This window comes from Canis lupus, chromosome 8 (genome assembly GCF_003254725.2).
Source record: "Canis lupus dingo isolate Sandy chromosome 8, ASM325472v2, whole genome shotgun sequence".
NCBI lineage: Eukaryota > Metazoa > Chordata > Mammalia > Carnivora > Canidae > Canis > Canis lupus.
The window spans coordinates 71609100-71625484 of NC_064250.1; the positions used below are offsets into that span (position 1 = coordinate 71609100).

Consider the following 16385-nt stretch of genomic DNA (forward strand, 5'->3'; position numbering starts at 1 on the left):
TTACCGTCTTTTTTTTTTTTTTTCTTACCGTCTTTTGAACAATAACATTGAAGTCAAAGGAGTTTGATTCTGAGGCATTTTGCTCTTTGCTGGGTGGGCCGGAGTGCTGACATCTGCCCCCGCTTCTGGGCTATTTCTGGTGTAAACAGCATCTTGTTTTGGATGCATTTCCCACAGAGGCACTGTTTGGTCAGCTGTTCTGAGACTGAATTCCTAAGTGGTGCCTACTTGGTCAGGATTGAGTCGAAGTGAAACGCTTATACAAGTGATTCCACTTCCCCTTTTGTGGTACGAAGTCTCCCACTGCCGGGCCCGGTAGGCAGGGTCCCTTCACGCGATGTGCTGGAGACTCGGCGTTTAGGGGCTTTTCCAGCAGCTTCCTTTGTTAATTTTGAGGGACGTCCAGTCCTGTTCTTGTCTGTCAGTGAAGGCATAACTCCCGAGAGCTCTGGAGCCCCCCAGCTGGGGAGCAGAGGCCTGGGTCTGCTGTCCGCTCTGTGCTCCCAGGAGTCTGTGCTGCTGGGTGCACACATTTTGTGATGGCTTGTGGGGCAGGATGAGCAGTTTGATGGCTGTCACCCTGCTTCTCAAAAATGTTTTACAAGCCCGTTTCTTTGGAGGAAGTTTGATGAGCTCCACACGTGTTTGTTGTGAAACTACCTGGAAGATGAGCGTTGGAAGCCAGTTGGGGCTTCTGGAAAGACGTGGGGCTGAGCAGAAGCCTGCCGTTCTGTCCTGCTGTCGGCACCAAAGCTGGCGACCCTACAGACCAACGTGCCAGGGAAGCAGGTTTTAAATTGCTTTGGGGATAAAGTGCTAGTTTTAAAATACTTACAGAACTAAATGATAGTTCACTATCTGTCTCACCGAATTTTGAAAGAGTAAGCTTTTTCTTTGCTGTGTTACAAGGATCTGCATAGACTGTCGGGCACTCACTTAGGTGACGTTCCTGGGATGGGTCTGATGAACGCAAGTGGCTCATACATCCCAGCGCTTTCCACATGCCAGTATTTGGCTCCTCCAGGGCAAATGCACTGGCTGGTGGAGGTTCAGGAGGTTTTGAAGCTTTTTAAATGCAGAGTCCAGTTCTGGCACTAAGTCCTGTGACATGGGCCTTCTTCCCACATGACAGAGCTTGGAAGTGTTCCCCTCTCTCCTGAGCCTTCTGGCTCGGCCGTGATGCAGCAGTGCAGGTGCTCCACGGTGTGGTGTGAGCCACGGTGCAAGGAGCACCACCAGCCTGGCTACCCATGTGCACACACAGGGGTCGTGTATGGTCTTTGAAATGGTATCTCCTGAACTTGATGGAAACTTAAATGGCTTTAGAAGTTTTATCCCATAAAATACATAAAACTGAATCCTCTGTCCAGGTAGGAGTAACTGCGTTTACTAACTGGACCAGTGTTTCTCAGACCTGAGCATCAGCATCTCTGGGGGTTTGAACACAGACTGCCAGGCCCCAGCCCTCAGTTTATGGTGCAGTGGGTCTGCACACCCCCCCCCCCCGCCCCCCCCCCCCCCCCCCCCCATCAGCCTTTCTAGCAGGTTCCTGGCTAGTACCTGCAGTGTTTTTGGCCTGGGACCACATTTTGAGGCTCTCTGAACTGGGCGTCCTTTCTGTTTTGTGTACCACGGTTTAAGAGAAGAGGGTGGATGCATCATGCAGGGCCAAGGGGACACTTGCTGGCAGGAATCAGATTGTTGTTACTTTCGTCTTATAAGGAAAAGAGAGCTTGAGGAAGAGCACTGTATAGCTCTCGTCCATCGGCCACTTAAATAACAGAATGATGAAGTGTACCAATGTGATTTGGTTTGATTTTATCTCTTGTTGAGTAAGTGCTATGTAGAGAATTCTAGCAGCACTTAAGTGGGGCTCCAGGGCTTGTCCTGGTTGGGGGATCTGGGGAGTGAGTTTTACTTGAGGTTAACTATATTAAGGTCTTTGCTTCTGGTGTAGTTTCATCAGTGAGAACTTGGTAAGTACCTGCCCTTGCTGGGCGCTGTGCCTGTGGCGCTGGTGGGCACGTGGAGTCATGACCTGGGCCTTCACCCACATAACTGGAGCGTTTTTTTTTATGTGTGTCTGGTTGTGCTAACCCTTCACACCTGTGCTTCAGCCTCACAGCCATGCCTTCAACTCACAGAGCAAATAATAGTGTGCACTGCTTGTGTCGTAGGTCGTTCAAAGTCATTATTACAGTTCCTGTTGGAAACATTTCAAAATAACCCTTAATATCAGCTATTTAACTTTAAAAGCAGAGATTTTCTGTTTGAGGACATCCATGGTGGCAGTAAGTGATGATAGTAACTTTACAGCTGTCCATAATTTTAAGCTTAGGTTTTAGGTTATTTGCAGGGTATTTCATCAAGTATTTTAAAGGTGTCAATGGAGAAAAGTGGAGAATGGAGAAAAAAACAAATACACATTTAAATCACTACATTTCCTTAAATGTAAAGCCATGGAATTTGTTTTAGATTTTGGTTTCTAAGCAGAGAAAGCTGCTGAGTTTATTTGGCTAATAAAAAATTATTTTTACTTTTAATATTGAACAATACGTAAAGTACACAAGCGTATATGTATGTATCAGATCTTAACGCTGAGTGTCGAGTGTGGCTGTTTTCCACGTTCACTTGGGGTGAGTGTTGGGTTTTGGAGGGGCTCTAGGCTCCCTTCTTACAACCGACCAGACCCCCTGCAGATGCACGCTGTGCCTGGCAGAGCTGCTCGCCACCCACGGGAGCCAGGCTTCAAAGCCTGAGAGCATGACAGCACTGAATTTACACGTAGTATTTAAGAAAAATGCTTTGCTGAGAAAGATGCAGAGAAACTGCTTTTTTTCTCCTGGGCTTTATGGATGGACCCAGGGCATCTGTGCTAGAGTTGGCAGACGCCCCAGTTGGGGTGAGAGGAAGGCCCGCTCTCTGTGAGGGAGGGCTCCAGGGGCCCCCCACGGTGACAGCTCCTTTCAAGGGGGGTGGTTTGCTGTTTCCCGCTCCCGGGTCACTGATGTGCTGCTGGTTTGTCCTTTTGCATGTCCACTGCCCTGGTTGCAGCATGAAGCGTGCCAGTTCTCTGAATGTCCTTAACGTGGGTGGCAAGGCCGCTGAAGACCATTTCCAAGTAAGGAGCCCTGCCCCGCTTCGTGCCCCTGACGTCCCAGCCTGGGCTAACTGGGTGGCCGCAGGCCCTTCCCGGGCGTCACTGCCACTTTGGGCGGCCTTAGGAACACAGTAGTTAGGAGTCGCAGACAAAGAGGGATCATGTTGGTATTTCCGGAATCTGTGTTAATTTGATTCCATGAATTATGGGAACGTACATGTTGTAAACATTCTCAGTCTATTAATTATTGATCTTTAGTTTGCTTAAGCTAGTTAAAATTTAAATATTCTGCTAAAGTAATGTCAAAACTTGGCCACCTCATGTGTATTAACTGATCTTAGCCTCTGGTAAGTTTGTAACTAATTCATTGTCTTGTCAAACTGTTCAATGTTTTAAGACTGTTAGAACTTTACTAATGTGAGTAACTGATGCATTGTCACTTTTACACCCAATGTTCAGCACTTTTTTTTTAGCAGTCCCAAGGCTTGCACAAACCTGTCACCTTCCCATTTAAAACTGCTGGCACCTTCTTTGTCGGGAAGGGCCTTTTAATTTTCCGTTTTTTCTCAATGTCTCATGTGGCTGTCGGGTGTGGCCCAGTGCCCAGCAGACCAGGCAGCTGAACTTAGGGCACAGAGAACCTTCTGACTTAGCAGTTAGTGCTCATCCACTGGTGACCAGGCTCCCTGGCCGTTGCACCTCTTAGCTCCCGTGGTGCCGCTGCTCACCCCAGACGCTCACTGGCTGCCGCGGGCCTCCCTTCTCCTCCCCAGGACCTTAGGAGGTGACTGTTCCCAAGGTGCTTGTTGCCAGGCCCTTGGTGACACGGGAGGTGCAGGTAGTGTCTGGGCAGTGCGCTTGGATGCGCCTGGTGACAACAGTAAAGAGGCGTCTTGTCTTAAAAGGTGTGGGATTGACTCAGTCCTCCCTCCACCCCGCTCAGGGCTGGCCCCCTGCACACGATGGTCAGGACTCCCACTATTGTTAGCTCGGAGCCACTTGAAGCCAGCGTCCTTTGGAGTACTGGTTAAGTATAATTTTTCCTTTGTTTTTTCACGCAGGAACGAAATAATTGTCTGGCAGACTCTCGTGCTCTGAGTGCCAGCAACACTGAGCTGGCCCGCTGAGGGTCGAGGCTGAGCTAGATAAAATCCCCGAGACTAATGGAGCACTGAGCCCTCAAAGCTTTGCCGAGCCCCCTCCCCTAACTCTGCAGGGGACCCACCACCTGGGTCACTTGCTTCTCTAGATAGTGATCCTCCACCGCCTCGCCTCCTGGAGGCCTGCCCCGAATTCTGTTAAGCTGTCTGCAGTCTAGCGACCAGGAGCTGCCGGAGCGTGAGCGTGAGACCGGCCGGGCCTGGCGGTCAGGGAGGCCGATGTGGCGCTGGCAGCTGGCTTCCCCACGTTTGGAATGGGCCGCTGCTCACGGACTACACCGGAATCTGTTGTGCGTGTTAATGTATACTAAGGCTGTAACCTAAGACTCTGGAACCTTACGCTGCATCCTTTCAGAATAAGCATCTGATGATCTGTGGCAGAGCTGCCTGGAATTCAGAGAGGGGGTGCTAAGAAGCGGGGGAGACGGGTAACATGCTGGTGGGTCTGGGTCCCCGCCGGGTCCCCACTCCCGCAGTGTGGCACATCCACGTGCCTTGCCAGACGCCCCGTGGGCTCCCAGGCCTGCCCCTTTGGAACCCCTTTTTCCCCTGCTGGTCCCTGAGTGCTGAGCATGTAGAGATGCAGGTTTTATGTTGAAAAAGGTTTTCTTTGTCAACATGGGGTAGGTTTTGATGGAAACATTGTCCAGTGTTTGCTGCAGCCCTGCCCCTCAATAGATGTGTGAGTCAAGCTGGTAGCTTTAGAAAATCCCGAGCAGATGACGAGGGGGTTGGTGGCACCCAGAGACAGGTGCCTCTGGGTCTGGCCCGTGGCCTCTGTGGCCGTGCCTCTTTGCTCAGCGCCCGACCGTCCCAGTTTGCAGCTTCTGGTGGACGAGGAACTGACTGTGTAAACGCTGTCCAGGGCCGGTCTGCACATGGGGTGGATCGGGAGACACGCGAGGAAAGAACGCGCACAGCGTGTCCCCGCAGAGGCACTGTGTGCTCTGCAGTCCCGTCTGGGTATGGAGGCCGCTGGGAGGGCTGGAGGGGCTGGCTGGAAGCTGCCCCATGTCGGGTCATCCTTCCCCAACCCCCGTCCCGCCGCCCCCGCCGTCAGAAGTGCTCTCTCGTGCCACGAAGCTGATCCAGTACTGATCCAGTACGTCGGAAACCTAGCCGGGTTCCCTTACTGACGCTTCTCTCTGGAGGAACAGGGCGTTTGGGAAGGATGAACATGGGGTGAGAATAGGATTTCATGTTGGGCCCCAGGGGGTACGGGCAGGCCTTTGTTGGCCTTGCCTCTCTGAGGGCGCCAGCGGCCTCCTTTAGACCCAGCCCAGACCCAGCCCGTAAGAAACCTTCCTGCCCCCGGGACGCTGCCTGCAGATCTGTGCTTTCTGAACTTGGACAAAACAAAGGAGCCCGGTTGTCACTGCTTCATTCAAGTGTGCGTGTTCACGCTCTCGGGGAGGGAGTAGTGCGGGCAGCGTGCTTTCCTTTCTGGGGGAGGGGACCCTTGGAATGCCAGTCGTCCCTCCCCCCCCCGTACCTAGTGCCTGTGGTTCCAGGCCTTGGCCACAGGGCAGACGGGAAGTGGATCGGGGTTGCACCGTGTGCAGAGCCCTCCGTGGGCCTGTCGGAGGTGGAGGCTGTGGAGGGCCGGGCCTTCCGACCCTCCCAGCTCTTCCCAAGGTGCTAGACCCGGCAGCCTGGGGCACTCACTCGGTGTTTGCAGTGTTGGGGGAGTCACTGATGTCTTGGAGTTAAAAAAAATTGTCATTTGTTCAGAAAGCTGCTAAGAATATCATGTAATGGGAAATTCAGTGTTTATGGTAACGTATAAATATTGCTAAAAATATATAGTTTACAGTTTATAGAAGATACCGCTCATAGTCCTAACTTTATAGACTGTTCTGGGGAAGCACATTGCATAGATGGGGCTGTATTCTGATGTTTCTACTTGCACTACTGAGTAGTGCACTGGATGGTCGTCAGACTCCTGGAAACTATACGGTGGTGCGTGATCGCACCTGCCAAGGGTGAGGCTCCAGTTAGCTGAGGGAGTCTGGTCAGGGCAGAAGGCATCACACGTGTGACTGGGGCAGTCCTAGAGACAGGCTCTCTTCCACCCTGTCCCCACCGTAGGGGGTACCCAGGGCTGTGAGGAGTGCGTGGGGTGGAGGGGATGGTGCAGGCGTGGGGCTGTGTGGGGCTGGGAGCCCAGGCCATCTGTCACTGGGACCGCCCTGCTGCAGGGGCGTCCCTCTGTGGCGGGTGGGCAGGGTGGCCCCCACCGAGTGCTGGCGTGCGTGCGTGCGTGCCCCCCGGGGGAGGCCCATCTGTTGTGTACACACTGTCTTGGGCTATAGTTTTCTTACTGTTAGTGTGATCTGCCTAGAAAATAATTTGGGATTGTTTGTATTTTATTAAAAAATAAATGGTTTATTTCTTGGTGCAAAGTCCGTGCACTTGCAGAAAGGCTCTTGTATAAAATTACAACCTGTTTTCTATTTACAGCGGCCATTCTTACCCTTTTGAGGGCCACAGACTACTTTAAAAACTGGGTGGACATTTCAAATCCATGTTTCTGCTCTAGAAAATATCCAAACAGAAAGAGTGCCCAGTTACAGGGACCTGTGCCTCCACCCCTCGTATGGGTCCGGCATGGGCCTGCCTTCCTGGCACCAGCCCCGGGGCTCAGTGTCTGGCTTGTAGAGTTGTGGGAGGTTGGTCAAGTTGCTTAGCTGTTCTGTGCCTCAGTTTCCCTGAGAGCAAGGATTATAAGTGTACCGGTCCCCAGGGGCTGTGAAGACCACACCAACACGGAGTTACTTAGGGCAGAGCCTGGCACAGAGCAGGCTGTGGTGAAGCGGCCCGGGGCCCGCTGTGCCGGGCAGCGTGGTGCAGCACGAGCGTGGACGTGGCCCTGCCTGCGTGGAGGCTGCGTGGAGGCCACGTCGGGTGGCTCCTCTGTGCTCACCGCCTTCCTGCCGTTGAGGTGCAGCCGACACCCTCAAGCAGGCCCTGACCCGGTGATGGGTGTGCGGAGTCAGGATGCCAATCCTGTGCCCGCAGACAGGGCAGGCTTGTCCGGCATCTGGGGTCTGTGTCAACAGGACTCGGTCCCCGGGGTCCCTCGCACTCCCTCAGCGTTGACTGTGTAGGAACAGGAGGAGGGCGGCAGGTGAGGGGCGAAGACCACGCTCAGGGTGCGGTCAGGGGGGCCGGCTGGGGTGACGGCCTCGTCCCCGGGGCGGCGCCGGTGGACCATCAACCTCATGAGGAGCTGGTTGGACCAGGTCATTCCAAGGGCTGGAGAAACACGCTCGTCCCGGAGCCTGAGAGAGAAAACAGGCCCAGCCACGACTCAAAGCCGCGGGGTCCCGGCACCCCCTGCGCCGTCCTGCCGAGGGGGTGGGCCCTGCTCACCCGTGTGGCCGGGGCGCTGTGCCCTGCTCCTCTGTGGCCTCTGTCACCTGGAACGTGCAGACCAGGGTCAGCTGCAGCAGGGACCCCATTGTCCCCCCACTCCACCCCCCAGCTGCTTCCCTAAAGAATAAATGGAGGAGGCCTGCAGTCTGGGGGGTGGTGGTGGGGCCCCCACCTGGTTGATGCACAGCACTGGGCTCTGGAAGGCACAGCTCAGCCGGCGCAGGGCGGCTCCCAGGGCCTGCAGATGCCTGGCCCTGGGGACCAAGGCCGGGCCGTCAAACTCACAGCGGAATGGGGCCGCCACGGAGTCGATGACCACCAGACGGGCCATCCCCCGGGACAGCAGCACGGGCACCTTCTCCCTCACACACTCCAGCAGGGAGTCCTGGAAACCACGGGGAGATGGCCGTCACCGGCTGTGCCACCACGGCTCCCCCTGCTCTGCGCCTGAGGGACACCGCGCATCTGTCCAGTTTCTCCCCAGTCCCCAGTGGGGCTGACACGCCCCTGCCTCCATGGGGCCATCACTGTGACCGGGCCTTCCTCCCCGGGGGGCCCCATGCTGGGCCCTGACCCCCACCCCACCCCCTCCTACCTCCCAGTGGTGGGAGGTGGAGGCAGCTGGGCAGGGGCCGCCTCTACTGTGAAAACTCCCGGCTGTGCCCCAGTGGGGCCGGGTGACCACAGCGTGGCTGTCCCTCCCTGAGTGAAACCCGGTCCTGTGCTTCCATCTCCAGGGCGTCTCCAGTGGAGCCTCTCTTTGTGGAAAATGACAGCAGTAGCAGCGGCCTCGAGGATGCCAGCAGTAATGTGAGTCCCCCCATCCCCGCGGGCAGCTCGGGGGGGCGCCTGGGGGCTTCACTGTGGGGCCAGAACGACTGAGAGGCCCCAGGGTCACCGCGGCCTTTCTCGCAGTGAAGCCACACCCAGCCCTGGAAGAGGCGGACGACGCTGCTCGTGTGACAGCCAGGGGACAGCCAGGGGATGGTCGCCAAGGCTGGAGGGCCGAGGGGCTGGGAGCCTGCAGCACTAACCTCGCCTTCCTGTGTCCGTGCCACGGAGCACACTGTACTACTAACCACGCTGCTCATCGGGACGCGTGTCGCTTGCAGAGCCGTGGCCACGTCCGGCCCCACAGGAGGACGGGGTGGGCGTGGCCTCCCTCCCGGCCATCTGTGTCCCGAGCCCCCGGGGAAGAGGCCGTGGCTGTGGGCCCCGGGCGCCGCACCCTACCACGTACCTCCCCAAGCTGTGTGATAATGTTTCATTGTAAATTTTTTAAAAATTAAAAGTTTATACGTCTTATCTTTTACTTGGTATTTTTATAACAATCCTTAAGTGGGAGGAAGGCCCGCCAGGATCTGGGGGCGCTGCCCGCCGGGGCTCTGGTCCGGGGGCGCCAGGTGGGGTGGAGAGGCCTTGCTCTGGGCGTGCTGCTGTACTCTCCCTCCCCCCTCCCTGTTCGTCTCTCCACTAATAACGCTCTAGGCTGGCCAGGCCGCAGCCTGCGTCCCCTGGTGGTCCTTCCAGGTCTGTCCCCCGAGTGGTGGGCCTAGGTGGCAGCCGGCCCTCTGAGGGGCTCGTTGGGGGCTTACTAGGCCCTGGCCGGGAAGAGGAGTGCTCTGTGCCCTGACAGGCACCGTTCTGCTCCGTCAGAGGCAGAAGTAAAACCCAGCACAGGCTGCTCTCGCTGGGATGGTGGCCTGGACAGCAGGTCCTGGCCTACCCTGGGCAGAGGGCACCACAGGGTGGGGAAGCGGGAGGCAGCGGGGGGTGCTCCCTGCAGCTGCCGCCTTTAAGGGGTCTCAGGTGCCTGTCAGGGACAGGAAGTGGCACGCTGGACCTCCTTGTGTGGGTGACAGATCTACAGGATGGGTTTTAGGCACCGGATCACAGGGATCTGAACGTGTGGCACACGTGTACTGGCATCTGCGCCTCTGCTCCCCTGTCCTGGTGGCCCCGTCCACTGGCCCCCGACTGACTTCCCCTCGGAACTGAGGTCGAGAGGACACTCACCACGTCGGCCACGTGCTCGATGAAGATCTGGTTGCTGAATTTTATCCTGCTGACTACCTCTCCCGGAACGTCTGTCCGTAGGCGCTGCTGCTGCGCGATGAGCTGCTGCAGGCGCAGGTTTGGGAAGACGTCTTCCGTGCAGATGTACATGGCCCCTGGGAAGGCAAAGGGCCCGCTGTGCCAACACTGCCCCTCGCTGCCAGGACGCCACCCCGTGGGCCTGCCCCAGCGGAGGGGAGCGGGGTCATCAAGGCCTAGGCTGCTGGGAATGGGCCTCCTGCATGCGGGGACGTTCCCGCTGAGGCTTCAGGGAACGCAGGTTCCCGAGGTGCTCCTTTCAAGGCTCCCCCTGCCATCCCTGGCTCCGAGGTGGTAACCATGGGTTCCTGTGACTGGAGGAGCCGGTAAGCAAACAATGGGCCACATGTCCCTGGAAGCCTGAATGCTGTGGGGCAGCAGCCTGGCCAGAGCCTGGGTCCCCGCGCCAGGGAATGGGCCCGAGTCTGCAGCCAGAAAGAAGTGGAGACCCTCCGAGACAAACCCTAATATCTGTGGCAACTGGTTTTCAACCAAGGTGCCCGGACGACTCAGCGAGAGAATGGCCTCCAGCAAATGGCGCGGGGACAGCCAGGTCACCGCACACCGGCCCGTCCTCACAGGCCGCACACCTGACGCCAGAGCCGATGCCCACAAGCTCCGGAGAAGACCTGGTAAACCTTCATGCCCTCGGATTCAGCACCAGATTCTCGGATGTGACAAACAGCACAAGCGAGCACAGGGAGAGAGAGAAGCTGGACTTGATCAAAATGGTACCATTGAGAAAATGAAGACCATCCACAGGAGAGGAGACACTGTAAGTTCCGCATCTGGCAAGAGCCTCGCACCCACGTTACAGAAGTTCTTACAGCTCAACCACAAACGATGGCCCCGTCCGAACCCGGCAGAGGAGCTGAGCGGACGCGTCTCCGCAGGGGCCGTGCGGGTGCTCAGTGGGCTGCGAGGAGATGCCCAACACCCTCTGTCGCCTGGAAGTGCAAATCAAGCCCACGGTGGCACCGCCTCCCATCCCCGAGGGTGGCTCCGGTCAAGTCGGGCGTCCATGAGGATGGTGTGTGTGTGTGTGTGTGCGCACGTGACCCGCGGTCCCGGGTGTGCATGCGCTCCGAGAGCCTTGGACCCCCGTGCTCAGAGAGGGGCGAGCCAGCCAGACACCCGTGGACGGACGAAAGGGCGAGCAAACGGGCCCTGGACACACATCAGAGAAGCGTCCAGCCGTGAGGAGGAGGGAAGGACGTCGCGGATTCCAACAGTGAGCCTTGTGGGGAGGCCACAGCTCACTGTAGGGTTCCACTGGGTGAGTCTTCCAGAACAGGAGGTGGGGGGGGAGGCGGGGCCGCCCAAGGGCCAAGCTGGGGGCGGTTTCTCCTGGGGCCACAAGATGTTCTAGAATGAATAGGGAGGGAAGCGCAGGTGGCCTGCCTGGGAGAGCCTCCGGGTTGAGACTGCTGCGTCCCCCATGGGGCATCACTGCCACTCTTCCAGGCTCTTCCACCGGGGTGGGGGGGGGGTGAACCGCTTCCCAGGCCAAGCGCAGCCAGTGCCAGCCCCCTGCCCTCAGGCCCGCCTCCCACGGATGCCTGCGTCCTGGGAGCAACACCCCTGCCTGTGGCGGCGCCGGCCCTGCCCCTCGGAGCTCCGGGAGCCAGCGGGAAGCGGGGGCCTCGGGACCAGCGCCCCGTGGGGACCACACCACAGGCCTGTCCGGGGTGGGCTCTGGGGCCGGGAGGGGCCACCAGGCAGCATCACGGTTGCTCCGTTACCTCCGTTTAGTAAAAACAATTGAAATTTTTACCGCTCAAGTGGCCCACGTGGGCACTGGAAACGTCCCTGTGCTGTGTGGCCCGTGTCACCCCCACAACACGATGCGAGGGGCGCGGCCAGGGCTGCAGCCTGCACACCCCCTCCCCAAGGGGTAATAAAACACTGCTTGTCCCGGTTTCTGCCCTGCCAGGGTCGCGGGGACGTCGTGGCCAGTCCGGGACGGGGCCGCGCAGGCTGCCCAGGGGCGGGATCCGGGCGAAGTGGGAGGAAGGACGGGCCTGGGGAGGGCCCCGGGGGCGGCCCCGCGCGGCCACTCACCTGCGTCCAGGCCCCCGTGGCGCGGCGGGAACTGCACCGCCAGGCAGAGCTGCAGGGCCAGCTGGGTCTTCCCGGCGGAGCTGAGGCCGGCCAGCTCGGTGACGCCGTCCAGGGGCAGGCCGCCGCGGAGGAGCCGGTCCAGCACGGGGCAGCCGAGGCTCAGGCGCTGGGGCCGCGCGGGGAGCCCCCCCGCCCGCTCGCACAGCTGCAGCGCTGCCGGAGGCACGGCCGGGCTCAGCCCTGCTTCCCGCCCCCGCGGCCTGGCCTCGCCTCTCGGCTGAGAACTGGCCCCCAGAGCAAGGCCCCCAGGGCTGCCCCTCCCCCCCGCCCCCAATAGGTCTCTCCCCGTTGTGTCCTGGCCCTGCGGTTACTCGCACCAGGGCACCAGGCGCCAGGGCAGAGCAGACGCCCCCCTGCCTACCTGTGAGGACACCGCCTCCCCGCAGGCGTGAGGAGGCCGCTCTCAGCAAGTGCTGCACGTCCAGGCTGGACAGGCTGGTCAGTCTCTGCAGGTCCGGGCCAGAAAAATGCAAAACCTCCTTTATTGATTTCAGTTTGGCTGAAATTGAACAAAGAAATTCCAGGGCAAAGCTCAGACTACGGTACCGCGAGGCCACACGGCAACGACAACGGTGTTTGCAGGAACAGTCTTCCAACCGGAGCCCAGTCGGTCCACTCCCTGAAGCTGTGGGAGCCCCCGGCTGGAGTGTGATGAGGACAGCGGGGAGGGAAGGGGCCTGGGGAGCCCCACCTCACAGCTGTAGCGGCAGGAGCCTGAGAGGAGGAGGGGCCTCCCCCAGGTGCCCAGAGCAGTGGCTGCCGCCCACTTCCACACCCCAGAAACATCTGTCCAGAAAGGGGGTTTCTGTAGCCAGTCAGGCCTACACAGAAGGCAAACCTACAGGATGATCCCAGGGCAGAGTGAGGGCCATGCATGGGGGGGCAGTGCAGGAAGGCTGAGCCAGCTTCCAAACATGTCCACTGTACCAGACCTCTGGGATGTGGGGATGGCAGGATGGCCAGTGGGACAAACAACAAAGGTGAGTGAGCGGGCAAGGTGGGTAGGGAGGGTTACAGAGTCAATGTGTCCAAAAGGCCTGGTATCTGGGGAGAAGAGTGGATAAATTAATTTTGGGCTTGGATAAGTACATCAGTTTCAAACTAGTAGAAAGAAAAAATATGCTAAAAATCTATCCAACCAATCCAGAAGAAGCCGAAAAAGGACACCACCACAAAAAGAAACAGGAAGAATAGCCGAGCATAGTAAGGCTGAGTTAACACACGTATCAGGAATTACCTTAAATACATATGTACTGAATGTGCCAATTAAGACAGATGGACAGACTGGATGAAAGGGAGAACAAAGGAAAACGACTTACGGGCTCTAGAAAAAACCAAGAGCCAAGGATGAGGGAGCAGGACCCCAAGGCCCTGCCTTCATGTAGGATATCACATTGCAGCACTGGCCTCCACGTAGACTTAGGGTTCTACGTTATGAGATCAACGAGCATCTGAATATTGAAGCTTCCCCATCACGTGCCACAGGAGACAGGGGAGAGGGAAGGGAGTCCCAGAACGCCAGCTGGTGCAGGGTAGCTGGGGACAGACACACCAGGAGACAGAATGGGTGAGCTGTCCAGCCCTTTGAGCATTTAAACAAAAGGCACTGGTACTTGACGGACATACTGGACAATGTGGGAAAAGTCAGATGTACACAGAAAACACAGCATTTGAAAAAAGGAGGCAACTACCAACTCTGGGGGAAAATAACAAAGATGGTCCAAGGAAGGAAACCGTCTTATCCTCCCAGTTCTGCAGCAGTCATTACGTCCCCAGTCAAAACCCTAATGGCCCAAACTGTGTTCCAACTGTGGGGGGAGGAAGTCGGGGTACAAGTCAGCCAGCCCTCATCCCTGTAACACGCACTCTGAGTAGTTCCTGACACTAACAAACGGAACACAGCAACATAAGCACAGTATTCAGAAACCCAGATACAAAAACACAAGAAATTGATAAAAGATTCATAAGGGGTTTAAGCAGTTCCATTTCACTTTTTAGACAATAAACGTGTATTACCTTTGATGAAAATAAAATTAACTTTAAAAATGTCCTCAGTGAAACACACACAACTGAAAAACCTGCAGCACATTCCAGCATCAGTTACTGATGAGGATCGGTTTCCTGGGGCGGGGGCACTTGGACAGGACCCCGTTAACTTGTTCCACGCACACTGTGCATATGCACATCTGTACGTTTCACATATCTACTTGACCCAAACGTCAGTAAGTATACCTTTCTTAACTGCAGCAATAATCCTGGGATTCAGGTCCAATTGATCCAAATCCATTTCTTCGACAGGCTGGCCACAATGATAGGTAACTTCCCAGGTACGCCAGTTCCAATGTGCTGGCTGTCACCTCACACCGCCCAGGAGCTGAGCACAGCAGAGTGACAGTGGCCAGGGTATGTGGTCCCCTCTGACACCAGGGTTCACCGTCGGCCCTGAGTTTGGAGAAGAGACTTCACTGTACCAGGAAAACAGGTCTAAGGCAGCACCTGGTTAGAGCAAGCATTCGGGAAGTTAGAAACCGTGCATTCGATCCACAGATGGATGCGGTTAAAGAAATGCCCCCAGGCCAGCTGCGTACTAAAGGTCCCTGCACACAGGGCGGACCCATTCCATCCCCTGCAGAAGGTGTCAGAAAGGAGCAGGTGCTCCCACCCTGAGGCCTGGCCCAGGGACCTGGTGTCCAGGTGAGCACCCTGCCTGGACCCCTCTCCAGTGGGGAGGACACAGACAGTTGGAGATCACAGGCACTGGGCACAAAGTGCCTTCTGCATTCTCTGCCTTACTCTCCCCTAAGTGTGTCTCCATGGAGGATCTGGAAAGCATGGGAAGAGCGAGTTCCGAATCTTGCAGGATGCTTGCGAGTCGGAACCCCCAGGACCACCAAGCTGAGCAGTGGACAGTGGAGACTGTCCCGCCCTTGCCCTGCAGTCCCCGCCCCTCCCCTGGCCAGCAGTCCTTCCACGGCCCGGGCCCCAGAGGCTACGGAACTGGAGCCCGACCCAACCCTTGCTGGCGGCCCTGCTCAGCCCAGGGTCCCCCAGACGCAGGCCGCCCGCATCAGCAAAGCTGAGTGCAGAGGGGTGTGCAGGAAGCCCAAGGCCAGCAGCCACTCGGGCTGAACCCAGCGTCGGTGTCCAGCAGCGAGGCCACCTCCCCTTGCAGTGCTTGGAGCGTTATTCACATGGACAACATCAGTGTGATTTTGGAGCTTCGAGAACCAGGTCACTTGCACTGTCACATTCACAGGCCAGTCCAGGGAAACATCTGGCATGGAGAGGGCCGAAACGCCTGGATCTGACAGTACTGGTCTGGGTGGCTGCAGAGCCTGCCGCCAGGCATACCGCACCCCGTGATCATGACAGCGCTGCAGGGAGGGGCTTGTGCTGCAGGTCCCATGTCTGCACTGCCGACCTGGGGAGGACACACACAGAGGTCCCCCCACCCCCACTCCCGAGGCCACCAGGACTGCAAGCTGGAGAATGGTTGGGGTCTCCTTCAGAAAGAGGCACCTGAACATGGGGCCCCAGGGCCAGCTATACACGGGGAGAGGTGATGGGGACTGTGACCACCTCCAAAGGTGCCCCAAGTGTCTGGAAGATGCCGGCCAGGCTGGCGGTAGGTGTGTTAGATTCCTGAAAACAGGACGCAAATAAAGAAAAAGAACATCTCTGGGGAATGGATAAGTTGTCAGAGGAGCGGCGCGCCTTCTCGGCTTGGCGGGGACATCAGCTTTAAGAGCCCCAAGGACAAGAATGGGAAGGGGTGACCCAGGGAGGCACCACCCCAAACCACCCCCAGGACAACACAACACCTGGACTAAATAACAAGCTGTTGTTTCCAACTTCTGGAGAAAGTGTGTGTGTGTCCTTCCCCTAGACTGAAAGCCCCAGGGAGGCACCACGGGGCCCAGAGGATGGAGGGGACACAGCCAGCAGGCTGGGCTGGGGTCCGGACGGTGAGGGTGAGGAGGAAGGCCAGGCGGGGGAGGTTCTAGCTGAGGCTGCTGCCTCTGGGGAGTCGCTGGAGACAAAGGCGGGGGCTGACAGCAGCTGGACCCAGGGCAGGAAAAGCAGCCGGCGACCTTGGTGGCTCGGGCCTACGCGATGGGGCCGGGCGGTCAGGGAGCAGAGCGGCCGCCGACGAGCACCTGCCAAGCCGGCACCGGCGCGGGGGCTGGACAGTTCGGTGTGCAGACTCCGCCAAACTCGGTGGTCCGGAGGCTGCCCGCCCCGGGTGACCGCCGGTGGTGAGCGCCCGCCTGCGGCCTCGGCATCCCTTGCGCTCCCCTCCAGCACGGCTTCTCCAGGACGGCTGGCCTAGGCCGCGGCCCCCCCCCCCCGCCCCATTCCCGCCGCGGCCGCCCGAGCGCACCTGCCTTCCGCGCCTGCCCGCCCCGGGGCGCCCCACCTTCCCCTTCCACCCCAGGGGGCCCCGCCCCGGCGGCCTGCTCGGGTCCCTGCGGGTGGCAGTCCCCAGGACCCGCCTCCGCACCCCGGCTCCGGGCTGCCCGCGCCCCGCCAGGACC

The 16385-nt window shown here is 58.1% G+C and overlaps 3 protein-coding genes across 16 annotated transcripts in view; 2 read left to right on the forward strand and 1 right to left on the reverse strand.

Moving 5' to 3' along the window:
* The window catches only part of KLC1 (kinesin light chain 1), a 68341-nt gene extending 59401 nt beyond the window's left edge, over positions 1–8940 (forward strand). For 6 of the 14 annotated variants that reach the window (XM_035719595.2, XM_035719593.2, XM_035719585.2 and 3 more), the window contains 2 exons: positions 3055–3121; positions 4162–6665. In XM_035719595.2, coding sequence (XP_035575488.1) covers positions 3055–3121; positions 4162–4227 — 133 coding nt within the window. In that variant the 3' untranslated portion in view covers positions 4228–6665. Of the gene's footprint in view, positions 1–3054; positions 3122–4161; positions 6666–8372; positions 8446–8550 lie in introns of those variants that run through there. The other 8 variants (XM_035719588.2, XM_035719590.2, XM_035719602.2 and 5 more) reach the window with 2 other exon arrangements.
* Positions 7188–14222, reverse strand: XRCC3 (X-ray repair cross complementing 3). The gene is made up of 7 exons (XM_025442984.3): positions 14083–14222; positions 12212–12349; positions 11791–12003; positions 9652–9806; positions 7808–8020; positions 7633–7679; positions 7188–7541 (listed from the first exon to the last, which is right to left on the reverse strand). The coding sequence occupies exons 1-7, from the start codon at positions 14135–14137 to the stop codon at positions 7313–7315; spliced, it is 1050 nt and encodes a 349-aa protein (XP_025298769.3). The 5' UTR covers positions 14138–14222; the 3' UTR covers positions 7188–7312.
* LOC125755620 (uncharacterized) lies at positions 9801–14089 on the forward strand. The gene is made up of 2 exons (XM_049113521.1): positions 9801–11005; positions 12345–14089. The coding sequence occupies exons 1-2, from the start codon at positions 10094–10096 to the stop codon at positions 12351–12353; spliced, it is 921 nt and encodes a 306-aa protein (XP_048969478.1). The 5' UTR covers positions 9801–10093; the 3' UTR covers positions 12354–14089.
* Positions 14223–16385: the final 2163 nt, after the last annotated feature.